We start from the raw sequence: 27,490 nt of genomic DNA on the forward strand, positions 1-27,490 counted from the left end.
AACATGCTAACATAATATTAAACACTGTACTAAAAATAGGCTTATTTTCAATCAACTGTCAACTGTCAACTGAATGCAGGCGAATGTGTAAACAGTAAGTTCGTATTCACTATTCGTGCCCTTCGATTCTTGCCCGAAAAACCACTCCCAACGCGAATGCCACGAATAGTTTACACATTCGTATTCATCGTTCGCCTCGTGATTCGCCTCGCTATTCGTGCGAAATGCGAATGTATAAATGCGGTATTACGAATACGATCTTGATACGATGGAGATTTAAGTGGCAAAGTACACCCTCGGTGTCTTTGCCAAAATACAATAAAAAAAAAAAGAATAAAAAAAATAAAAAGTCAAAACAAGTGGTCTGTGAAGTTTGAAAACAAGTTTTCTGTTCTGGTTTTCATAATTTGTGATCGTTTTCTTTTCAGTTTAGTGTATTTACTATTTACAAAAATGATGTGATTTCAGCTTTCGGTGTATAATTACTATAAAAACTTAACTACTTCTATCTATCTACACGAAATAATCTTTGAAGTCTAAATTGTACATATTAGAAATGACGATGAACGTCAAATCGGAAAAGGTAATAAAAAAGTTTATAATATTATAATATGTTAGCAGTAAGCATAAGTAATAATTAATGTGTTAGAATTTTTTAAATTCCTACAAGTCTCGTCTCAGGATGCTTTGTTAATTAAAGATGCTTTGTAAATTATACATAATATATTCATTCAGAGGTTATTTAATTGTATATAGGGGTTCAAGAGAAGAAGAACATCACATATCGCAGTACAAATGGCGCGGCCCGATCAGACCGCTTGGGAGTTGAGGGGAGTACCTCGATCATGGGAATCCCAGACACAGTAGATTTTCTATTGTTATGCGGCACCCGGGTGCCGCTTGAGTTGATAGGTTAAAAGTAGCCTTCGTTGACATTTTCCTGTGGTCTCCTCTATCACAGATACCTATAGGAGAGACCATGTTACTATGTATAGTAATTTTGAAGACAAGCAAGCAACATTATATCTTTATAGGAAAATTATATTTTATTGACAGGATGCAAGAAAATGGAATATTAGTAATATTTATCAAGGACATATAGATACCTCCAAGAAATATGCCATAGTAGTGTTAAATAGGTCAATACTATTAAAACCAGATTTTATGATCAAACTTTGGAATAATGGTGAGTTATTTGAATGAGAAAAGTTAAGATTCAGATTATTCAACTTACCCTATTGCCTAGACTCATTTTTATGTCCATTGTATGAAATAAACAAAATAGTTACTCAGTTTCAAATATACTTTCTATTTATTTGTTTTATTACATAGTTTATTGGCATACTTAACATTTTTATATTGACTTTAGCATTCGTAAGAATAACAGTAGATGGTGGGACAGTGAGATGGGATAAATATTTAAACAGTCTCCCTTTGGAAGTCCAAAAGAGTGTGAAGAAGCCCGATTTGGTGACAGGAGACTTTGATTCCATTACAGATGAGGTCCTAGCAAAGTACACAAATGAAGGAAGTAAGGTGACTTAACAGAACATAATATTTTATTATATATATACATCTACACAACACAAACTTTTGATTTTGTGTGAAATGTGCGGTAGGCCAATGACAGTTGAAATATAATGCTACAAAAATATTTACCACAAATAAGAAGCTAGATTTACAACATAAATCTATCTTAATTTGGCCAAGGAATTTAATTTCATAGATTAATAATCTATATTTATTCTATACTAATATTATAAAGCAAAAGAGTTTGTTTGTTTGACTCGCAAATCTCAGGAACTACTGGTCCGATTTGAAAAATTATTTCAGTGTTAGATAGCCCATTTATCCAGGAAGGAAGAAATAGAGGAAAATGTGGAAAAAACGGGGGAAATTATTTGAAATTGCTTATAATCTTAAGAATTACTGTAGCAATTTTTATGTTATTTGGCACACATGAAGAATAGACCATGTGAAGGAACATAGGCTATTTTTTGCGGAAAAATGTACGGTTTCGTGAAATTCCTAAATTACGCGGGCAAAGCCGCGCGAAACATCTATCAATTATAATTTATGTTTCAGATAATCAATACACCAGATCAATGTGACACAGACTTTACAAAAGCTTTAATGGAACTGAACACTTACAGTCAACAACATAATATTGAGGTATGTATAATTTATTGTGTTTATTAGCCCGGGCGCGTACTAGCGGCCAAGCCGCGGCGGCCATCGAGATAGACCTTAGTATGAAACCGCCTTAGACCACGCGCACCTCACACCTAGCCTCACGCTGACAAGCGGCCACACCATACTTTCGATGGCCGGCCTGGCCGCTAGTGCGCGTCTGGGCTTAATCTTTCGCTCGTGGATTCTTGGAAATCTATTGTTATTCTATTGTGTTGCTTACCGGTGAGCTTATGGGGCTTGATGGGTTAATATTATTTGTTGTACTAAATTCTTGTTTCACTATTCCAGACCTTTACTTTTTTATTATTTATTTACTTACCTTGTTTATTGTTTGTTGCAGTTGGACTATGTGTTAACAATCACACAAAACTCAGGAAGAATAGACCAAATATTAGGGAACATACAGACCTTGTTTCTTGTGAAAGAGAAGAAAATATTCAGTGATAGAACAAAAGTATACTTGCTGTGTGAAAATTTTTTGGCATGGCTGCTCCTACCAGGATATCATGTTGTTGACATACCAAAAGATATCTTAGAGCAAAGGAAACCAATATGCTCATTGATACCAGTTGGAGAAGAATGTAGGAGTGTAACTACAACTGGGCTGATGTGGAATTTAGGTAAGAGTTCCAGCTATAGAAAGATTTAAATTATAAAAGGAACTAGCTGTTGCCCGCGACTTCGTCCGCGTGGACTTCAGTTTATAGCGCGCGATGTCAACAAAATTGGTGTCAAAAGGTTTTATAAAAAAACCCTGATACCCCTTAAATCAAAACACCCAAAAACAGCTGTGCAATGTGCACATAACTTATTTCATTTTTTTAAATTAAACTTTATTTATGCCAAATTTTAAAGTATATTTAGCCCCCCAATTACACAACTTTACACATAAACTATTTATCATTGATAGGTTTAAGGTTACATCACTGCATAGATAAAGTACTGAGTTATTTAATAACGTAAAATACATATAACAATCGAAAAAATCGAAAATCGAATGTAAGATGATACCACCTCATATAGAAAGACGTTTGAGTAAGCGTCAGCGCGAATTCATAATGAAAAAAATTCATAATAGATGGCACCGTGCCGTCTCCTACGGCACGGCGCCATCTATTATGAATTTTTGGAACTAACTTAATTTGAACAAATTTACGCATTTTCACCCCCTTGCAACCCTTTTTTCCAGTTAAAAAGTAGCCTATGTCCTTTCTCAGGCTTTAGACTATCTGTGTACAAAATTTCATTACAATCGGTTCGTTAGTTTTGGCGTGAAAGCGAGACAGACAGACAGACTGAGATACTTTCGCATTTATAATATTAGTATAGATTAACTAAAAGCTTAAACTCTGTTTAGGCAATTATAAACAGTAGTCTTACATTATTTATATTAATAATTAGTATTTGAATTTTCAGACAACGGGAAATTAAAGTTTGGTGAACTTATAAGCACATCCAACACATTTGACGGCAGTGAGCAAGTGACAATCAACTGTAGTAACACTCTGATGTGGACTGTTAAAGTACCTGTTGAAATTGACTTTGCTTCATAACTAAAAGTTATGATAAGTTAGATATTTTAAGTACCAACATAGAAATTGCTTTGTAGGCATGGGGTTATTTGATTGTCCTACGTCAAATTGATTGATGTTGGTAATGATATGTTAGGTTCCACACAATCCAACTATACAGGATGCAATTAAACCTACTAGCCAAATTTTTTTTAGGGCTTAGGTATCACTAGCTATTTGACCGAGTTTTGCTCGCGATCGCGGTATTCGATAAAACACGAATAAAATGACATTTTCTAAAAATTATTCCTAGCTAGATCGATTTATCGCCCCCGAAACCCCCTATATACTAAATTTCATGAAAAGCGTTGGAGCCGATTCCGAGATTCCAATTATATATATATATATATATATATATATATATATATATATATATATATATATATATATATATATATATACACAAGAATTGCTTGTTTAAAGATGTAAGAAAAGGAGAGTCCATTTAAACAAAAAATAGGGTGTTAATTATTTTACAATAACATTTTATCCCACTCAAAATCGTTGCAGAACGGTCACTTCGCGGCGGTGGGCAGAGCGGGGGTGGCGCCTGGGGGGACGCGGGAGTCACCCGCCGGCGACGCGTAGTGTCCATTAACTTTAGTGTTTTTTAGGAAGACTTTCGGAAGATGTTTCTCAACATTTTAGTACTGAGTTATAAAAGAAAAAATACGTATATTTTTATTTTTAACAAGGATCAATATAATATGTTACATATCGAAATTTGGCCGGAAGGTTTAATTGCACCCTGTATTATTTAGATCCACCATCAGCTTATAAATCAGTTTCTCTGGTAATAAATAATTAATTTTACAGATGTGATTGTAGTTAATTAGTAAGTAACAGACAACAAACTTTTTAGTAAGCTTATGTCCTCAACTTATAATACAGCATCGGAGCATAACAGTAAGCTGTAAGAGCCTCTTTTTATAGATAATTTATCACATTATAAAATTAGACAATTCGTTAGTATGAAGTTATAAGGAACGCGACGGCAGGATGTCAATATCTACAATAGTACAATATCGTGCCGTCGTGCTCTTATAAGTTATAATATAATCTCTATAACTTTTTCAGCCTATTTTTATTGCACCTGAAAATCGATCTTCACATAAGCTTGACGTAATACTTACTTACGACGATGGCTCAGCGACCCAAAGTGGATCTTGGTCTCCGACACGAGTTGTCGCGGTCTTGAGCAGTTTCTTGTCACTCTGTGACTTGAAGATCGCGCAGGTCCGACTCCACGACATCTAACCACCGGTACCGTGGACGGCCGACAGGTCGTCGCCCGATCGGACGCCCAAGAAACGCCATTTTAGTGGCACGATCCTCTCCCATTCTTGCAACATTACCGAGCCATCGGAGTCGCCGGGCTTTTGTTACGCCAATAATATTGGGCTCAGCCATGAGTTCTTCCACTTCGACGTTGGTTCGGATTCTAGTTCCTCCGTCTTCTGTCTTCATCGGGCCCAAGATCTTGCGGAGGATTTTTCTTTCGGCTACCAGTAGTTTATTCTCTTCATCGAGTGTGAGCGTCCAGGTCTCGCATTTATCCTTACATTTATTACTTACTTACTTATTGCAGACTTGTAAATGGCGATCTTACTTTTTCTACTTAGGAGATTGGACGCTAACACTCCATGAAGTGCCGCGCTGCATCGTAAGGTGTTTTGGATGCGGGTGTTTATTTCCTCCTGTCTCGTGTTGGTGTCGGTAATGGTGCAGCCTAATTATTTAAATTTGTCCTTCCCTTTATAAGAAGTCCCTCACACATTCAGGTCTTCTCGTGTTGTGCGCGTGTTTTATAGCGTTTAATGTGGAGGTATTCTGTTTTCTCGCGGTTTATACTTAGGCCTACCTTAAGGGCTTCGTTTTCTAAGACTTCGGCCGCGCTGGCCACTTCCTCGAGTTTCACCCAGTAATGCCAGGTCGTCGGCATACCTTATCAACCTATGTTTCCCATTCAGTTGTAGCCCTACGTCTAGTGCAATCACTTCTTTGAGGACATATTCCAGAACTAAATTGACTGCCAATAATATTTTTTACTTACTAGATAATTACATTTACATACATTTGACTGAAAAAGTTACATCACAGTGACTTAATTAAATAATTAGATAGTATATTAGTCTGTTATTTGTGTAAAGCATTAAAGCTTATATTTTTTTCAATGAATGAATCGTATTTAAATATATAAGTAATGTTAGTTATTTATCATATATTTATTTTAAATGTGTTGGGATATTTAATGAATATTAACCAGGACTGAACTGTTTAGAAAACCATTGTAGCTATCGTAGTTAAAAATCTGGGTGCAATTGCATACCGTCTGGACAAAATAATGGCAAAATAGGTACTTACATAGATATGGAGAACAGCTGTGGGCTGTGACCTGTGGCATACTTAATACCTACTTATTTTTTTTACATAAATGGCTGTTTTATACAATTACGCTAAGGTGCCTTAGAAATGTTGTATTTAATAGATTTCCTAACAATATGCAATTGCAGCCAGTGTATATAATATATTAGTTGTAGTTAGAAGTTTTATAATATTAGCTTGAAGCTCAAAATAATGTTACTGTACTTAAAGTACGAGGTTGTTTCTTGTCACAAATTACTTAAATAAATGTTTTTATTGTATTAATTTTTCATTTCTTATATTTACTTGATATTAATTAAGAGATCCAGTTCAACTATTCCATCTTACAACATTTTCCTTAATCGATGAATTTGGATGAAATATAACTAAATTAAAATAATATGAAGTATAGAGCTTGTGGATGGTTTGAATTCTGGGAAATGCAGGTTTTTAGTGTAGTTTGTTTCTGTAGTAGTAACAGTAGTCAGTATAGCGTATTGTAGATTTATAGTTTCGTAGAGTATTTACTAAAGCTGCAAGTAAAATTTGTACGCAGCCACAGAATATACAGTGTGTAACAAAAATAAGTGATAATACTTTAGGGTATGTACGTGTTCCTTGTAGAGAGTTCACTGTGAAAGTAGCAGCTCTAAAAGACGAAATATTTTTTCACTTTTGTATGGGCAAAGGCCAGAGCGTCACGAGTTTCCCCATACAAAAGTGAAAAAAAAATTTTGGTCTTTCAGCGCTGCTACTTTCACAGTGAACTTTCTACAAGGAACACATACACACCCTAAAGTATTATCACTTATTTTTGTTACACCCTGTATATTAGTAGTACCAAACGCACTTAATAGATGTCGCTACTCGCTAGTGCTAGCTTTATTAATTGCTATCAATTGCTCTAATGCTATTATTTTATGAATCGTTGCATTATCGCATAAATGCTGATTCTATGGTTATAACTGGCTTGCAAATAACACAACGTAGTAGTAAAATAGCTAACTACACAAATAGTTCAAGACAATTCGTAGTGCTTTATTATAATAGCTCTATAATATCTACATCAATCAGAGACTTGTTATGTCAACGATAATGTATGCGATCGCACCGAGGCCGCGGAGGCTGCGCGGTCGCAGTGCTGCCAACCGCGCGATCACGAGATAGCTCTCATCCCATCAGCTGATGTTTCAAGTGCAAACAACGGACGATACCAGTCGGTGAGGTTCTTGATTAACTCAAGAGCATTATTTCGTAAGTTATTTTTTTCTGTGCCCATATTTTTTTTTAATTTTAGGGCTACAAGGTATAATTCACATAATGGTGTTTATTTCTACGAGGTTTATTAATGGTTAGATTACTACAGTGTAATTTTATGAGGTCATAAAGTCAGCTCTGAACTTGAATTTAAAACTGTCACTCTTTACGAATAATTCCTAAATTATTTTTCCACAGCGTGTGCAACATAATATTTTTTAAACATTTACGCTTAAACCTAATAATTTTATATCTGCTTCACTATCATAAGACAATAAAGAATTTCTTACGAAGTATGTAGTAAGTGTGAATTGAATGATCACGACTGCGTTATTACATTCGCACATATGTCGGAGTCACATGTAGTAAAGGCACGAACAACGTAGTGCCAACATAAAGTTATAGTCAGTTTGCTCTCGCGCGCACCCCGCGCTATACGTGTGTTACCTCGCTTTGTTTACAACAATATCATTGGTACGTACGATTTTAAAGCAGTAAAATAAAAATTTACGTAATAGTATTTGAATAATAACATTTTTATTAGCTTTAAATGTCTATTATGAATATATTTAATTGAGAAGTTTTGTTTGAGTTATAACAACTATGTAATAAAATACCTAATGCACACGCCAGCCGCATACTTTCTTCGTTACTTTTATCACATTAAGATATTTGAATTGTTATTAACTACACTTAATATTTTTTTATTTTAATTAAGTAATGTTTATTTATATGGTAATTTATATGCATTTTAATATTTTCACGTGAGAGAATTTGTTTTGAAATAAAGTTCTTAGAATTAACTAAAAAATGTAGACATGAAAATAATTTCTTGCATTTGTTTTTAACTAGAGCAAAATTACACCCAAAATAACTCTTACGTATATTCGTCTCAGATTGGAATCCCTTAATTTAACAACGATCGCGTAGTCTAATAGTGGGGATAGATAAGTAATTAGTACTTTATTACTAATTATGGACAAGATGTTTTGGCATGCGTTACAATAACATAATTCATTGTTTTAAAACAAAATAATTTTAAACACTTATTACACCATAGGGTCCCATAAATTTGCTCTGGCATAATTCCTAATAAATAGATAATAATATGAATACTGACATTAAATTCTATGAATTTTGAGATCTAAACATCGTCATAAAATGTACCCCGGTAATCCATGAATTGCTTAACACCCGTATGTTAAATATTATACTTAATAGGTATCAAACTAGTACGTATTTTCATTCCATAAAATCGGAATTTGCCCTCCAGGCAATTTTAATGGAAACTTAGTTTATATTGCGATCATGATATCTTATGAGTTTGGCGTTCCGACTTCCGACCTTATAGTTTTCCTATGGTTTTCCTCTATCACATGACACGGAAATGGGAAGTCTACACTCAGGTTTGTCATCATCAGACTTCAGCTCTTCTCCTTGATAGAAGACTAATAATGATAAAATTAAGACAAACATTAAAGGAAAGCAATTCTTCAGAATTTGATTGAACTATTAGACCAAGGGTTCCCAAACTTATTTTGTCTACTGCCCACTTTGAGAACAAATTAGGTATTTATATATTTCAATTCAACCCATCAATCCCCAAGCGGCAGCCGGCGGCCGCATATCAATTGAAAATTGATTGTGTGTGCGATACCCACTATGGAGGTGCATCCATATGAAATAAATCACCCCTCAGGCTTAACGCAACACAACGCCCCCATTTTTTTCTAGGTCCCGTTTTTTTTCACCGCCCCGCTTCAGACCTTCTGCGCTCCCAAGGTGGCGTTATCGCCTACTTTGGGAAAGGCTGTATTAGACCCATTTTATGCACAAGACTTGTAAAATTATAAATACGAACGTGTCTGTGTCTTGCCCCTTAACTGCTTGAACTGCTAAAGGAAATCATTAAAATGTGGTCAACTTTTTTTTTACGAAATAAGGGGGCAAACGAGCAAACGGGTCACCTGATGGAAAGCAACTTCCGTCGTCCATGGACACTCGCAGCATCAGAAGAGCTGCAAGTGCGTTGCCGGCCCTTTAAGAGGGAATAGGGTAATAGGGGAGAGAAGGGAAGGGAAGGGAATAGGGTAAGGGGTTGGGCCTCCGTTAATTAGGTACTTTAAGTCCCGGGAAAGACGTAGAATAGTGAAATATTAATATTCGCCATCTTAAAATATGCCAACTGCCCATTCGTCTTCTTATCTGACATTGCGTGTTGATCTTATTTCAACTGATAACATTTATCGGAGCTGTATCAACTATCAAGTTTAGTTACCGTGGAGCCCTAACTATAACCATTATCTGAGAATGAATTGCTACTGGCAATTGGCCTTCGCAATAGTCTCTACAGTCCACTCTAACTCCTCTGAAACCTAAGATAAAATAAACTTTGTAAAATATTTTCTCTTCTGATATTTAGTTACTTTTAAAAGGTTTTATTTAACTTGCTCTGTATGTATGTAAGTATGTATGTTACGGTGGAATCTTGGAACTCAATTTTGAAGTAGATATATTTAATTGAGCTGAAATTTTGCATACGCGTTTAGTTTGGATGACCATGCACGATATGGTATGTGACATCACTCTAAATCCAATATGGCCGACCATCCAAGATGACGAAATAATTATTTTCTATGCATTCCTACAATATGGATATTAAATGAAAGGGCTTTTTAAGAGTAACTCGAAAACGAATGTAATTTCATTCTATATCCAACATGGCGGCTCATCAAAGACACGGGAATAGTTATTGTTAATGCACTTCTGCAATATGGGTATCAAATGAAAGGGCTCATTGAGAGTAACTCCGAAACGAATGTAATGTCGTGTCGTGTGGTGTTGTGACGTGACGTGACGTGTCGTGACGTGACGTGTCGTGTTGTGTCGTGTCGTGTCGTGTCTATAGATGCTGGCGGGAAAGATTCCGAATTATTCCCGTCGAATATTTCGGAAGTATTCCGAAATATTCCGAAACTTTGGGAATATTTCAACTGTCAAAAAAAACGAGGAAAATTGCGCTTGGAAGTTGTAAACTATTTATCTTTAGTTGTGTATCTAAGAATATGTGATGCCGGTTACTAACATTATTAGCCAAGCGGCGAGAAACGGCTTTTTTGGCTTATTATCATTACTAGCGATAAATAGCGGCTGGTAACTTTTCTTTGATAATACCTAATCATATGAGTTCGTTTATTTTTTATGGTTTTTATTCTGATTTACTTACAATAGGATATATTAGTATCGATAGTATTGATATAAGTAAGTAATAAGTAGGTAAGTATAGATTAATCAATCCCATTGGCCATTACTAATTTATAATAAAACTAGATGACGCCCGCAACTCCGTTGCGCCAAATCGCGCGGGAACCGTACATTTTTCCGGGATAAAAACTATCCTATGTCCTTTCTCGGAACTCAAAGTATTTCCATGTCAATTTTCAGCAAAATCGGTTCAGCGGTTCGAGCGTGAAGAGGTAACAGACAGACAGGCAAACAGACGCACTTTCGCATTTATAAGATTAAACCTAGAAGTAGGGATGGATAAACAATTTATCTAATATCTTTAAACGAGCAATTCTTGTATATATATAAATATATAATTGGAATCTCGGAATCGGCTCCAACGATTTTCATGAAATTTAGTATATAGGGGGTTTCGGGGGCGATAAATCGATCTAGCTAGGAATCATTTTTAGAAAATGTCATTTTATTCGTGTTTTATCGAATACCGAGCAAAGCTCGGTCAAATAGCTAGTATTTTACTTAAGTACGTAATATGCCACTGAACAAATAATTCACTCAACCACCACAAACCACAAACAAACACGTATATTTCCATTGAATTATTCCGGCGAAATATTCGACGGAAACATTCGATTGCGGGGTACGAATCTTTCCGCGGGGTGAGGGAAAACTTCTCCGGGGAGCATCTCCCTTCCGCGCCGCCGTCGCCCGCTCGCACGACTGGCTCGCCCGTACGAGCAGGCGACAGCGGTGCGGAAGGGAGATGCTCCCCGGAGAAGTTTTCCCTCACCCCGCGGAAAGATTCGTACCCCGCAATCGAATGTTTCCGTCGAATATTTCGCCGTGGCAGTCGGCGCGTGCGAAGCGGTGATAGCGGTCGGCGGGCGACGCTCTATGCGCGGCGGCGATCGATGATTGATGCAAAATACGATTTTTCAGCATAAATAAAAATTCATATCATTTTTTTTATTAAATTCATTTTGAATAATTCAAATTTAAAGAAACTTTCCCAGAAGTATTCCGGAATTATTCGGAATTTTTCAGAAGTTTTGCAACTATAGTCGTGTCGTGTCGTGTCGTGTCGTGTCGTGCCGTGTCGTGCCGTGCCGTGCCGTGCCGTGCCGCGCCGTGTCGTGTCGTGTCGTGTCATGTCGTATCGTGTCGTGTCGTGTCGTGTCATGATGTGTAGTGACGTGTCGTGTCATCTCGTGGCGTATCGTGTCGTATTGTAACATGACGTGACGTGTCGTGTCGTGTCGTGTCGTGTCGTGTCGTGTCGTGTCGTGTCGTGTCGTGTCGTGTCGTGTCGTGTCGTGTCGTGTCGTGTAGTGTCGTGTCGTGTCGTGTCGTGTCATGTTGTGTCGTGTCGTGTCGTGTCATGTTGTGTCGTGTCGCGTCATGTCATGTTTAAATGTCAGGTCAAATCCAGCCTGGTTTTAGAAAATGCCCAGTTGAGTTCGGTCACTTTTGTTAAGTGAAATTTAATTTTTTAGTCACGCAGAAAATATAATATCAATTTACTCCTAGTTAAATTGGTACTTACTAGTTTATTCACAAATCGCGCGACAAGCTTTTATTATCATGCAAATTGTATAATATATTGAGGTTATAAGTAGTTAAACATTTTAAGGAGGAAAATTTTTTTCTTCATTTTAGAGTATAAAAGCTTTTTTTTCAAAAATTTTTTTGTTTATAATTTATTACCTAGTCACTAGAGATTGTTCATGTATTAATATATATGTAACTTTTTAAATAATTTAAATATAACATTATATTTACTTACTAAAATTTCACGAATCGCTAAAATGCTAGATATTAATTATTAATATCTAGCATTTTAGCGATTCGTGAAATTTATTTTTGTACCTACCTAATGTATCAGATCTGAGATCACAGAGACATAAGGAACATATCCTTATGTCTCTGTGATCTCAGATCTGATACAATATAATTTTTAATTCATCAAGAACAAAAAAAATCAACTATAAAATTCGAAGGACCAAGATTCGGTTTGTATTTTATCTAAAGTAGTCATGTTGCTTTTCGGACTATTTCTTAGTTTAGACTAACTGAAGTTAGTCAAATATTTTGTGTGGCGTTAATTGAACTGCAGCTCATCACTCATGCTAAATTGTAGCTAAAAATAATTTCGCGCTAAATTTACGTTACGCAACCTGTGCACAGGCTAAAACGGAAATGTAATAAGGACATACCTTAGTCTGAGCCTCAGACTCTGAGGTATAATTGATATACTCGCCAAAATGTTATTTTGCACATTATGGACCTATAGTTATTTTACCTTAATAATGATATAATATCTTCGAACATTACATTTTCGAAAAGTAAGCCCAACCGCGCTCATAGACTTAAATCTATGGCAACGAAGAATTGCTAGACCCAATCAAAACATAATTGTGTCCTCTAGATGACCAAAGGCAAATAGCATGTCAATATATTTTGTAAGTGCCCACGTACCTATCTTCTCCACTCAAGTGGTATTAAAGTGGAAAATTATAGATCATAGAGCGCGATATTATCAATAATTTGCCTGTTACGATAAAAATATAGACCATTCCACTATAACGACTTTAAATATTTAAATGCAAGGCCAACCAGTCATAAGTGGGTATGCATTCGACATACTTTTTGCACCCATGATTATCGATTCATTTGAATTTGTAATATTATTAGGCTCATGCAACGAGGTGTTCTCATTTGGAAGGATAATTTTGTCGAATAACGTTGGAGACTCGATGTTGCGTGCAACCTCGTACGAGCAAGAAAGTATCCCGAGAGAATCATTTATTTTGCTGCGATATACGTACCCTTGCTTTTAATCCAGAGTCTAAGGGCTAATCTGCTCTCTACTAAACTTAACTTTATCGGAATACGTTTAGTTGTCATTGTTTTTGAAAGCAACAAACATCCGAGCCGTACAGTGTCTAGCAGCTAGCACAAGAACTAGCCCTTGCAATCATTTAGGACAACTTCATCGATGATTTTCTAATGCGTATTTGCGAACGTATCCCAAAACCAATAGTTAATACAAAAAAAAAAGCTTTATCGTCACAAATAATATACAATGTTTTTCAAAAATGTCAGTCGCCTAAACTAAGCGCAGTCTGTGCTCATGGTTCCCTCATAGCACAGACTGCGCTTCTTACCGAAATAAGTTGTTAGTAATTGTTACATACAAGTAATAAGATCGTAAATATATAAGTATTCTTACTTACACATGTAGGTAAGTACGTCACCTCGAATAATCTTGATCACCTTAACAGGCCGACACGTAAGGATAGCGTACATAGTGAGTATTATTTGAACAACAATTTAATGTCCAATATTTAAACTTTAATATCCTGTCGTTAGATTATATTTTAAATATCAGCAAACGTTTTTTAATTTAAGACAAAGTAGTATAAAATCATTACTTATTGATCATAAAACGTCAAATACCAGTTCGGCATTACCATCAGTGCACTATGTAGTTACTATACAGCTAGCTATGTTTTCTGTACTCACTAAAGCTAACCATAAAGGTTGAGAACGGTTTTAGGAAACGGTTGCGTTACGCTTGTACTATCAAAGAAGTTGATTCCTAGGCAGATGGGAGACCTACCTAGTTGGGGCGCGTTACGTCAAACCCAGCCAGCAGATCACAATAAACTTCGACAATAAACATTGAATTGACATAATCGACCAAATGACGTTGGTCTGTCAACTGCATAGGAATCAATTTCCTCGATGATACAATTCGTTTACAGCTATTAACATCCATCGCATTTTCGATAAAAACGATCCTTATTCTCTTTCGCAAAACTTTCGTCAGAGATACTATAATAACTCTGAATATACTGCTAATTTCAATTATCCTTGGTGCGAAAAATCTAAATAATAAAATAACAAAAAAAGGATATGGACGAACAGTCTATAGACGGCCCCAATTTTAAAAAAAAAAAAAAAAAAAAAAAAATATACTGCTACTAGTATACAATACTATGCGGCGTCTCCACGTTGGCCATGAATGCTATGATGGACCCATTCTAGCAATTACGATCGATGGTATATGCTATAATTAATCTACTATCTTCACAAATCACAATCATGGTAGCAATCATAGTTGTTCATTATGTCCCAACGTGAAGAGGGGCCTTTACCTATGTACTGTGACGAATTCATTTAGGGACCGTTCACCGTATTGAACGGAAGTGAAATTATCAACCGGATATAATCTGATTATGACCTTATTGCGGCTGTTGTGCTGTGACTTGTACGTAAAGGATTTTACCAGTTATCACATTAGGAGAATAATTACTCGACATTTGACAGCGCAGTAACAAACCCTTTTTTTTTATTTATTGTTTTAAGCAGGGATTTACCTTTAAAGATAAAAACTTTTATCTTTAAAGGTTCACGAGTTCTGTTCAGTGCCTTTGGACCAAGAGACACCTTCGTATGAACTTTCTCTTATTCGTAACATAATATGTTTAAGTTACTAGAAACAACATTTTAACCACTATGAGTATTTTGATAAATTTCAAGGATTTCCCTCGATTGTTCATAGATCCCATCATCAGCTCACCACTTTCGTAATTATTATACAAAATCAAGATTATATCCTATACAACAACACAACAATTTTGAAAATCGGTCCACAAACATCGAAGCAGATGTTTTTGAATCATCAAAAACATCTGCTTCGATGCAAAATATCACGAAAAGCATCAATAATTGGGTAATGTGATGACCCATGGCATAATTATGATTTTGATGATGATGATCAAATAAATTGATGTGTTGGCTTATGCCTTTAGTTGTTTAAACAACGCCGAAATCCCCGAACCTGTATCTATAAGGATTCAAAAGTTCTGTTGGGTACCTTCGGATCCAGGGTATAACCTGGTGCGAAATCTTACTTTTTACCTCGAATGCTTCAGAAAAAATTGAAATCACTATATATGTTTCCATACAAATTTTTGTGAACATGGTACCAAATTCGAGTTAAACCCTATACAACACAAAAAGAATTTTGAAAATCGGATCACAAATGGCTGAGTTATCGTTGAACATACAAAAAAAAAAGATATATACAGCCGAACGTATAACCTCCTCCTTTTTGGAAGTCGGTAAAAATAAAAAATCCCATACAAAAAACACAATTTTTGGCCTATTTTTGTTTTATAACGTTACGGAACCCTTCGTGCGCGAGTCCGACTCGCACTTGGCCGATTATTTTTTCTATAAATTTGGTAACAATAATGTTATTATTTGTATTAAATTCAATATAAATTATAATATTAACCTAGCATAAAAAAACAAATTGTACATATCGAATACACCGTTCATCCCAGTAAAATTTAGTTTGTATCGGTTCTTACAATATAAAATCACTAAAGTTTCCGTAAATAATAATTATAATACCCGTACAGCAGAAGTGAACAAGCTATGATAATGTCGTTTTTGTTCGTTTAATAATTAACATAAATGATCTCAAGGTCACAGCCAGTTCAGCGTTAAGCAGTGATTACTATTTTTACATACAGCTGCGAATATATTAATGTTGATCTGCTAAGATGACCTTAGACCTTACAGTTTATAGTTTATATACTTATTCCAAAGGACAGTTGTAACCTTTACTCTATATTTTGTCTGTAATTAGTAATTACTAATTAAGAACCGATGATGGCCGTAGTACTAACGATATGTGCAATTAAAATATTGTTTGTGTTGATAACATCGCATCTTTTTATTTATCACTAGATGACGCCCGCAACTCCGTTGCGCCAAAACCCGGTTATCGTGCGGGAACCGTACATTTTTCCCGGATAAAAAGTATCCTATGTCCTTTCCCGGGACTATAAGTATCTCCATGCCAAATTTCAGCAAAATCGGTTCAGCGGTTAAGGCGTGAAGAGGTAACAGACAGACAGACAGACACACTTTCGCATTTATAACATTAGTATGGATTAGGAGTCTCAGTAATCAGTGCAGACACTACCTAGATTTAGGTATCAGTGGTCATAATGATTTATGACATTCATTACCATCGTCAATTGTGAAAGCCGAAATGGGTAGGTACGGTCGGGTCGCACGCCATGAAATGTTTTAAGGGTTTAAATCCTTGGTAAAAACTTACTTTGATGCACCGAAAATTGTAAGGGATAATATTTTTCTCTTTATATTGCCATTACCATCAAAATAAGTCTTCTCTGTCTCTCAGCTAAAAATAAAGCTCTTAGCATTTAGACTGTTCACATAAATTTTGGGCTATATCTAGATCGGAACAGTCTGTAGATGGATATAACATCGCTACGAACCTGAAATAGCTACAATTTATTTATATTTAGTATTTACTAAGACCTGTTTTGTTTCAAAACTAAATTTTGCTTGTTTGTGTAAGAGAATTTAGCAAGTTTCATGAACACTCAGAGTATACCTAGATCTAGGTATGTATTCAACGTTTGTTTTTCCTGCGAGTTGCATTTTCCTGTCAATTAATTATTCATCAAATAATACAATCACTTTTAAATAAGAAGTCGGTTAAAAATTTAACATTTTGTATGTTATTAGCTCGTTTGTAAGTAAACGGTAACACTCAAATTCCTATTTCTTGTTTTTTACAAAAAACTATGAGTCAGCTATAGGTGTGTCTTAAAACATTTTCAAATTAGATAATTTCCTATTTGTCGTGTTTCCGTGTTGTGGTGACTTAACAATTGATAACTACACGCACCGCTAAGTTGACGGCAAAAAGCCGGGACCTTGAGCCAGAGCTGTTACCGCATCAGTAGGCAGATGCATTAACTAACCGAGTAATAACAACTTTTTTTCGCCATCAATATAGGTTAATTCAATAATGTCGTCTTTAGAGTTCCGTAGTTTATTTCTTTAAACGGAACCGCTATAGTCTATAGCAGTGTATTTCAACCTGTGGATCGCGACCCCATGGAATCCCGCCCGTGAATCGCAAGAGGTCGAGAGAACTACATATTTCAGTAAAAAAAAACAATAAAGATAAAGTAACAAAAGGAAATAGTAAATACTTATAATTGAAAAGCACTGGTCTATAATAGGCTATAGGTTCGTTATATCTCCGTCTTCTGTCTGTTTACTGTTCGCCCGTCCCTTGCTTTCCAATCGTTTAGTATCAGAAATGAGGAAGAGGACAGTTCGTGTTAAAACTGTGGGTGTAATTGATTACGAGCAAAAAATACCAAAAAAATAACGTTTCTTGTATGGGAGTCACCCTTCAATATATTTTATCTTATTTTGCTTTTACAATTTGTTCTTATAGCGGCAACAGAAATACACAATCTGCTAAAATTTCAGAAGTCTAGCTATAGCTGCTCTTGAGATACAGCCTGGAGACAGATAGACAGACAGACGGAGTACGGACAGACTGACGGACAGACATCGAAGTATCAGTAATAGGGTCCCGTTTTTACCCTTTGGGTACGGTACGGAGCCCTAAAAAACTACGTTTAGGCTTTTTTCCCACGCCAATATGTGTTCCAAAACGTGTATTCCAAACAAGTGAACCTTCTGTGTTATTCTTAGATATTAGATTATTCCTAAAAAGGATTGAAAATGTGGTAAACAATTTGTTCTAGTTTCTGTGTTTGCTTATCCTTTACTTGTGTCCACAGTTTTAAACTGAGTAAACAGTGAATATTTCTATGTTTGCACAGCTGTTCACTATTCATGTTGCACAAGTTCTAATCTATTTAAAGTTTACATGCATATAAAATGTTTTGACTAATTTCTTAGTTTTTAATTGGGACTCTCCCCAGGTAAATATCAGCAAAAAAACTGGGTTTTTTAAATAAATTACCTAATTATTTTGAAGTTAGAACCTTATATCATTTGGGATGCAAACAGTAACGTTTTAGGGCCTGTTTCACCGCTTTCTGATAAAGTTCCGAATTGGCTACTTACAACTTTTATAACAGATTCTCCATACTTGATCTGTCAAGTTTATTGGTGGATAGCCAATTCGTCACTGATCAGGAAGTGGTGAAACAGGCCCTGAATGTTTCTTACTATTAGTATGATTTGATTGATCTTTAAAAAATACGTCGCATAAGTCCTAAGGCTACACTAGTAAATACAATTTAGAATCTCGTTGGAGAATATTTTCTTTTACATTTTTTAGTGTTAAGAGTAAACTATAATTATTACTAAAGTGGTAATAATTACTTCACGTTATACCTAGTTAGGGAGGGGAAGAGGGGATTTCGGGACAAGCTCGAGCGCGTCAGATTAAGCTTGTATAGGCTTCCGACATGCGTCTATTTATCATGGTATAGAAAATATCAGAATTCTTGCGTGGTGGTTTAAAATTTTTTTTTTTAATATTGAAACGTCATCGGATCTGTCAGATTAAGAATAGGGTATGTTTAGTATACCCCAAAGAAGCTTCCTTATAAAGCACTGACGATTCAAAAGTTAGGTAAGCCTGTAGGGATATTTTAAAATATAAAAAAATAAGCTTCATATTTTCCTAAATAAGCTTCGCAGATATTTTATTTTGCACTAAACTAAATGATTTAGTCCTCATTGTCTAAAATATAATTATAATTTACCTAAATAAGCAATTTTCTGAATATATTTTATTTTTCAAAACTTTAAAATGGCTGCAGTTTCTGAACCCACCGCTAAAATAAAAACGCTCTTATTTTTTTTTATTAGTTTTACCTAATGTAAAACACCTACTAGGTAGGTGACGTTCGAGTGACTTTACAAATAGCACCTTCCCCTCCCCTACTATTATGGACGTGTACAGAAAGCAGCCTCCATTAGTAATGATAATTAGTATGCATTCTTTTACTACGGTTGTTTAAACTCAGTCAAAGCTCAAATTGTCTGTCACTAAAAGAATACAAAGTAGGCAGTAGAGCTGTCTAGTGTCTAATGTCTATACAAATTCAAATGAGCTCTCGAAAAATATTTACAGAAAACGTTTTTCTCACATTACAAAGCACATCAACATAATAATATAATATTATTATAGACTACATGTTTCAGTTCATTTGTTACAAGTTAACAACAAAAAAAACTTTAAACTATGGCCAAATATATATTTATTGTCTTTGGAACATTTTCTAAGTTTAGATTCTAGTTCTAGATACTTTTCCATTGTATTGGTCGACTTGCGAGTTGCGTCACAGTCCACAAATCGTGTCTCAATAATAATTATTAGATACATGCATCGTTGTGGTCTCAACAAATTATACCTTTAAGCTACGGCTACGTGTGACTTATGAGTTAAGTTATGGCTACTCATTGTTGTCTAACGTAGTACTGGCCAAGGTTATAATATCTTAACTTTAATTTTACAAAATTAGAGTTGAAAACTTTGCATGACTAGACAGATTTGTCCACGTGCTTTGGGATCACTAACGAGCAATAAAATCAAAGGTCGATTTACTAATGATTAGCAGCCCAGATGCGATGCGTCCACAGTCCAAATGCGATGGAATATTTAATACAAACACTGACAGATTTCAGGAACTAACAGAATTACTTTATCATTTTATTTTTTTAAAAGACAAATTTTCCACTTTTTTACTAAAAACCGGCCAAGTGCGAGTCGGACTCGCGCACCGAGGGTTCCGTACAAACCTGCAAGGTTTACAAAGTTCGTTCATTACGACAATCGAGTCATAACTATGGTATTTTTATTGCAAAATGAAATTCATAACATTACAATGGGGAAAGATGGAGGAGCATAAATTTAAGACAAATATCTCTTTATCGTTTAAGTAATAGCTCTACGCGTTCATGAGGAAAAAAGTAATAAGTTTATATTTATTAAAAAATATATATTTTGTAATGTAACTAAAAATTTAAGGTTTTCGGAATTTTTCCTTTATGTGTGCTATAAAACGTTGCTTCATGCCAAATTTCAAGATTCTAGGTCGACTGGAAGTACCCTTTAGGTTTTGATTCCCTTGCGAGTACTTGCGAGTTTCAAAATATGCAGCTTAAATTGCTGTTTCTTTTGATTGCGTTGACATAGAAGTTTGATTTTGTTACAGCTTAAAGGTATTATAGACCTGAGTATTTGGTATGAATTTCAATTTAATACCTCTACGCGTTTATGAGGAAATGGGTAGTAAGTTTAAAATTATTAAAAAAAATATATTATGTGATGTAACTAAAAATTTATGGTTTTCGTAATTTTTCCTTTATCTATGCTATAAGACGTTGCTTCGTACCAAATTTCAAGATTCTGAGTTCACGGGAAGCACCCTGTAGGTTTTGATTCCCTTGCAAGTGTCGAAAATTTGCGGCATAAACGGCTGTATCTTTTGATTGCGTTGGCTTAGAAGTTTGATTTTTTCACAGCTTCAAGGGACAGTAAACCTGAGTAATTGATATAAATTTCAGCTTCATACCTCCACGCGTTCCTGAGAAAAAGGGTCTTGACAGACGGACGGACGGACAGACGGACAACAAAGTGATCCTCTAAGGGTTCCGTTTTTTCCTTTTGAGGTACGGAACCCTAAAAAGTGGCCCCGTGCGAGTTTCTTACGCCGGTTCTTCTCGCCGGGTTAGTTCCCGAACCGGTGGTAGGCAACATGTAGTTCAACATTCTGAAAATATTTGATTCAAATTTATTCAGAAATAAAACAATTTTTTTTTATTATTTTTTTTTTATTCGTCACTTTATTCCTTCTTCCGTCAGGAGAAATCCTTTCTGTAGTGGCCATACTAACCGTGGCAGTCTTTTAAGTCGCATAATTAAAGCTAGACAAATCTCATATTATTATGTACTTACATAATATATCGTTTTCGGCATCTGAACTGCCCCGGGGCAGGGTGGGCCGACAGAATACGGAAACAGCCGAAATTTAAATTAAGAACATAAACTACGTATTGCACTAGTACTATGAAATACGTACTTTATGTTCTTTATTTAAACTTCGGATGTTTCCTTATCCTGTCGGCCCACCCTGCCCCGGGGCAGTGCAGATGCCGAAAACGCTATTAGTTATTTCTTAATCAAAAAGAAGTAGAAAATAACGTATCTTTGACCAACATCAAGAGTACCTACCGATAGTATTTGTCGTATACCTAGGGTATACTGTAGGACCTATAGGCATCGTTACGTAGGCATCGACCACTAGATGTACTATCAGAGTTGATTCCTAGGCAAAAGGGGGATACTACGTAGTTTGGTCGTGTTACGTCAAACCCAGCCGACAGATCACAATGAATATTGAATTGACATGATCCGACCAAATGACGTTGGTCTGTCAACTGCCTGGGGATCAATATCCTCGATGGCACATCAATGAAACTTTTGTTTTCAGAAGAGTCCGGGACACAATAAACCTTCATCATGGGGGCTATGTTCCGGAGCGAGGAGATGGCCTTGTGCCAGCTCTTCATCCAGCCCGAGGCCGCCTACACCTCGGTCTCCGAGCTCGGTGAAGCGGGAACCGTGCAGTTTAGAGATGTAAGTACTTGGTCATCGTCCAGCCTGAAGGTCTGATGCCGTGGCCAGCAACCTAACATTTTTAAAACTATTGACACGAATGAACTTCTCGATCCAGTTCAGACTATGTTGCACTGAATGGCTACAAATTCCAATAATTTTAATATATTTACTTAATTAATAATCAATTAAGTAGATAGATATTGTTTGTAAATTGTAACTCACATTTTAGCAGATGATGCATGTGCCGAATGATAAATAAGGCGATTTCCACATTTGTATTTATTTCAATTTCAAAATGGAACTGGATCGAGTCACATTATTATTTCAGTACCTACAGTGTGTAACAAAAATAAGTGATAATACTTTAGGTGTGTACATGTTCCTTGTAGAGAGTTCACTGTGAAAGCAGCAGCGCTGAAAGACGAAAACTTTTTTTCACTTTTGTAACTGTAACGTCTCGAGTTTCCCCATACAAAAGTGAAAAAAAAATTTGGTCTTTCAGCGCTGCTACTTTTACAGTGAACTCTCTACAAGGAACACGTACACACCCTAAAGTATTATCACTTATTCTTGTTACACCTTGTATAATAAATACCTGAGTACATTATTTTTATGGCTATTTTATTTTCTCTGGCTACATCAAAACTCGGCGGTACGCAAAACAAGGCTAAGAAAGGTGAACAAGTCGTAATTCGGTGATCAAGAACATGCCGCGAAGGTTAACTTCTACGATTGCCGGACATGCAGTTATTATTTATGATCCAGACCCCCCGGGGGCCGGGGCCTTTATTGCTTCTGTCTTCGTTATTCATGCAGAGAATGTATCAAAATTCAAAATAAAATGTAATTAAATCTAATTATAATAATAATTATAATAAAGAACTTCTAAGGAATTTCAAAGGCTAATATATTGAACGTTCCAAAATCTTACCAAATCTTTCTTTGCGTTTAAAACTTTACCGAATAGGTACAAAATATGACCTCGGGCTATGTCGTAATGAGTCTATAGTTGTTTCGGAGTTCCTGTGATGCTTATGTCATTGGCATAAGGTTCCTGTCGGAGATAAAACAACTTTGAACGCCCTGTACACGTGTCATCAGCGATCACATTCCGTGGATCGGAGTCGGGAGCAATTTAGTTAACGACCGGTTGGCCCTGGGAAGACGGGATTCCTCAATGATCGTCGTGTCATGCCCGCACTATAAAATCGGTTTTTGGTTGTCGAACTTTTACGTGAAGAAATTCATGAATGCCTAACACAGATTAACGCGTAACAATAAGTATTAAGGAGGATTATAATGTTTCATAATGGCTTCATAATTACATTTATTTTTATGGTATTTTGTTACGTGTACCTTTAGTGGTACCTTTTATTTAGTGCCTTATCACACTGGTGATTAGCGAGCGATTTGAAAGCGACGCGACTGCGCAGCGCACACGCCGCGATTGCGCGGCGTGCACGTCGCGACTGCGCAGCGTCGTCGCGGTGTGGCGTGGACGCCATTTTGCACATTCGTCTACACAGATTATTATTATATATAGTAGACTCGTCTAGGGAGTGACTTCAGAATCCATTTTGCTGCTGAGTGTCCAAAACGCCGTTATCGCGACGTGTGCGCTGCGCAGTCGCGTCGCTTTCAAATCGCTCGCTAATCGCCAGTGTGATAAGGCCCTAATAGTTTCTATTAGCATAAACATACTGTTTGAATAGCGCTGTGTGGACATTTAACTAAGCATTAGTTATGGCAATAAGTGATTGAACTCAGAAACGATTAGTTTGCGATTTGCGATAATTTCTGCGATTCAAACAATAGCTGCCTCAAGTAAGTACGTGATAGAACCACTTGACCTAGTTAAATTAGTCTTTATTTTCCTTATGAGTAAGCGTTACTCAATGAATTAATGAATGAATTCAATCAGTAATAATAATTACTTAAAGACATTAGACATTAAATAGAAGTACTTACCTAGTAGTTGTTTTATGGATCAATCGTTCGAAATAATTTTGAGACGATTACAAAAACCTTTCAAGCGATTACGTAAAACTTAGGTAAGTATATTATATCAACCTAAAATTGAATTACTATCATTTACTAATTATTATTGAACCAGTCCTATAGCCAATGATCGAGGCTCTCAAGTCTCATTTCATCCTCAAATAAAGAAATTGAATTGAATTGAATCCTGTGCGTCGCGCGTCGAAGCGGAATAGTCTAACATCGCCCCCCCTTGTCTTAAAATAAAACCTATAACTTAGTGAGCATTTCTATGCACCTTGTAGTACCCGCCCAAGGCCTCCTTTAGGAGCCCAATTCCTAAGCCTCGAATCGCGAATGTCGTTTCTATCCAAGGCCGCCCTGGTCCAGCGTTAAGGGGCCGGGTGCCATCGAAATTCTAACATATACGTACCTAATACCAAAATCATTTTCTCATACGAAAATATTTAGCATGATTGAGTTATTTTTTAGCTTAAAATAGTAATTACCTAGGTTCCTGCGTAAAAATTTACTACAAATTAAATTTTAAACACTAAAACATATTTTTTAAGTGTTTAAATATTTAGTAGTAAATTTTTACGTTGGAACCTAGGTAATTAATAACTCAAACATGTTAAATATTTTCGTATGAAAAAATGATTTTGGTATTACGTATGTGTGAGAATTTCGATGGTACCGGGCCTCTTAAGAGTGTTTTCTTACCGAGTGAGTGATATTACTAATATTCTTCTATTATTTTTCAGTTAAATCCGGACGTGAACGCGTTCCAGCGGAAATTCGTGAATGAGGTCCGCCGCTGCGACGAGATGGAGCGCAAGCTTCGCTACATCGAGGCCGAAGTTCACAAGGACAAGGTCCACGTGCCCGCCGTCAAAGACATGCCCCGAGCGCCCAACCCCAGGGAGATTATCGACCTTGAGGTAATCCATACTAATATAAATGTGAATAGTCTGTCTGTCTGTTACCTCTTCACACCCACACCGCTAAGCTGCTTTTGCTGAAATTCGGTATGGAGACACTTTGAGTCCCGGTAAAGCACATCTCAGGATACTTTTTATCCCGAAAAAATGTACGGTTCCCGCGCGATAAAGTAATTTTGGCGCAATGGAGTTGCGGGCTCATCTAGTCTATAGCTATAAACGTTAATTTTTTTCCCTTGTATTCGATCTACAATCAGTCTCCAGACTATGATAAATGATTAGATGTTTTGAATGATTGAATTGCGTTTAAGATGATCTGAAGCCAGTGCTTCATACTCTAATGAGTTAAATAAGTGGTTTCTTTTCAATCTTTTAACCACGTTGCGAAAGTCGAGCAGTTCCTGGACGATGGGTTCACGCGATTAAAATATAAAAGTTAAAAAAATAATAATTGAAAAGTAAAAAGACACAAAGCTCTAATAATTAGTGCCAGGAATCAGAATACTGCAGAATATTGAAACGATGAAATCACTGGATATGGATAACAATATTATTATGAACCAAATAAAACTATTTTTTTTTGCCAACATGGCAATTTGATCATTGACATTTAGCTATTAACTATCTTCGTATAATCTATACTCTATACTAATATTATACATGCGAAAGTATCTCTGTCTGTCTGTCTGTCTCGCTTTCACGCCAAAGCTACCGAACCGATTGTAATGAAATTTTGTATACAGATAGTCTAAAGCCTGAGAAAGGACAAAGGCTACTTTTTTTACTGGAAAAAGGGTTGTAAGGGGGTGAAAATACGAAAATTTGTTCAAATTAAGTTAGTTCCAAAAATTCATACTAGATGGCGCCGTGCGTCTCTTACATTGCGCTAACGCTTGGTCGCTTGCCCAACATCTTTCTATAAGAGGTGGTATCATCATATATTTGTTTTTTCGTTTTTTTTTCGATTGTTCTTTCTTTTTTACGTTATTTAATAAGCCAGTACTTTATATTATATACAGTGACGTAACCTTAAACCTATCAATGATAAATAGTTTATGGGTAAAGTTGTGTAATTAGGGGGGCTAAATAAGCTTTAAAATTTGGCATAAAATATAAAGTTTAATTTAAAAAAATGAAATATTATGTGCACACTGCACAGCTGTTTTGATTTGGGGTACCAGGGTTTTTTTTATAAAACCTTTTGACACCAATTTTGTTGACATCGCGCGCTATAAACTGAAGTCCACGCGGACGAAGTCGCGGGCAACAGCTAGTCATGTATAATATTATGTATGAGTTGATACATTCTAATGCAATGTGCACCATAAAAAATTAACACCCTTAAATGGTCGCTGTTAAGCATTTGTGTTTTAATCCACAAACAATTTTTTGTTATGAATGCAGTGTTGTTACTAAATGATCTAATGAACATGACTGCATTCATAACTCAATACTTTCGTAATTTTTTGTGTAATGATTCACAAATTTGTATACTACTTTGATTACGTAATTTATACGTGGGAGAGCCATGCTTCGGCACGAATGGGTCGACTCGACCGGAGAAATCTTGTTTTCACAGAAAACCGGCGTGAAACAGCGCTTGCGCGGTGTTTCGCCGAGTGAGTGAGTTTACCGGAGGCCCAATCCCCTACCCTATTCCCTTCCCTAACCTACCCTATTCCCTTCCCTTCCTTACCCTCCCCTATTACCCTATTCCCTCTTAAAAGGCCGGCAACACACTTGCAGCTCTTCTGATGCTGCGAGTGTCCATGGGCGACGGAAGTTGCTTTCCATCAGGTGACCCGTTTGCTCGTTTGCCCCCTAAAGCTTAACAGCGTCCAATAATAATTACTACCTTGAGTTAAGATGTTATGTTCTATTCTCATTAAATTATGAATCATGCGCAAATGTGGAAATCGACCAATATAACACCTGTATTTACAGTAACTCTGGTGCACGTTTGCATAGTTTACTGCCCTCTTAACGCAATGACTGTAGTCACAAAGTTTTATGGACTTAGTACGAATCGCCAATAGCGCAATAATTAGTCATGAGTCACGATTGAATCAGGCATTTCTTCGGTGCGTTGCGTCGTTGGACAAACGCATTGTATGCCGCATAGATCCGTTGCTGTGACGCTCGACAACACAATACGAGGCGGTAGGGTCACAGCACACATATCAACTCGGAAAGGGATCGTCACCGTATCGCCTTTCGCCTCGCCGTCAATCAGGTGTCAACCTAACGTATGCACGTAACCAAAGCGTATCAGTAGCTCCTGTACGTCAATATCCATTTTCCATTTTATTTTGATTTTGTTCGTTACAAAAACATTTCGAGGAATAAGGTCAGTGATCGTTTTTCTGTATATAAACGAAAAAAAATACCCATTAGTTACTATGTTTAACCTTTGTTTGACCTTCAATGGCGTTAAATTAGCAATAAATTCGACCAACATTACGTTTCGAACTTTTGGTAAGCTTCTCGTATCGGCTTTC

The 27,490-nt window shown here is 36.2% G+C and overlaps 2 protein-coding genes across 7 annotated transcripts in view; both read left to right on the forward strand.

Annotated features, from left to right (window-relative positions):
• Window positions 1–425: 425 nt before the first annotated feature.
• On the forward strand, window positions 426–27,291 carry LOC121726836 (thiamin pyrophosphokinase 1). Of its 2 annotated transcripts, XM_042114405.1 has the most exons (8): window positions 426–583; window positions 1,057–1,186; window positions 1,370–1,536; window positions 2,086–2,172; window positions 2,534–2,813; window positions 3,610–3,749; window positions 17,051–17,055; window positions 27,277–27,291. In XM_042114405.1, exons 1-6 carry the CDS (start codon window positions 557–559, stop codon window positions 3,744–3,746), a joined length of 828 nt encoding a protein of 275 aa, XP_041970339.1. In that variant the 5' UTR covers window positions 426–556; the 3' UTR covers window positions 3,747–3,749; window positions 17,051–17,055; window positions 27,277–27,291. The 2 variants fall into 2 exon arrangements, with proteins under 2 accessions (XP_041970339.1, XP_041970338.1); XM_042114404.1 differs by lacking the exons at window positions 17,051–17,055; window positions 27,277–27,291 and having other exon boundaries at window positions 3,610–3,882.
• The window catches only part of LOC121726834 (V-type proton ATPase 116 kDa subunit a1), a 35,017-nt gene continuing 14,820 nt past the window's right edge, over window positions 7,294–27,490 (forward strand). For 2 of the 5 annotated variants that reach the window (XM_042114399.1, XM_042114403.1), the window contains exons 1-3: window positions 7,764–7,859; window positions 21,947–22,092; window positions 24,816–24,992. In XM_042114399.1, the coding sequence (XP_041970333.1) occupies window positions 21,976–22,092; window positions 24,816–24,992 (294 nt within the window). In that variant the 5' untranslated portion in view covers window positions 7,764–7,859; window positions 21,947–21,975. Of the gene's footprint in view, window positions 7,383–7,763; window positions 7,860–19,230; window positions 19,244–21,946; window positions 22,093–24,815; window positions 24,993–27,490 lie in introns of those variants that run through there. The other 3 variants (XM_042114401.1, XM_042114400.1, XM_042114402.1) reach the window with 3 other exon arrangements.

This window comes from Aricia agestis, chromosome 5, assembly GCF_905147365.1.
Source record: "Aricia agestis chromosome 5, ilAriAges1.1, whole genome shotgun sequence".
Taxonomy (NCBI): domain Eukaryota; kingdom Metazoa; phylum Arthropoda; class Insecta; order Lepidoptera; family Lycaenidae; genus Aricia; species Aricia agestis.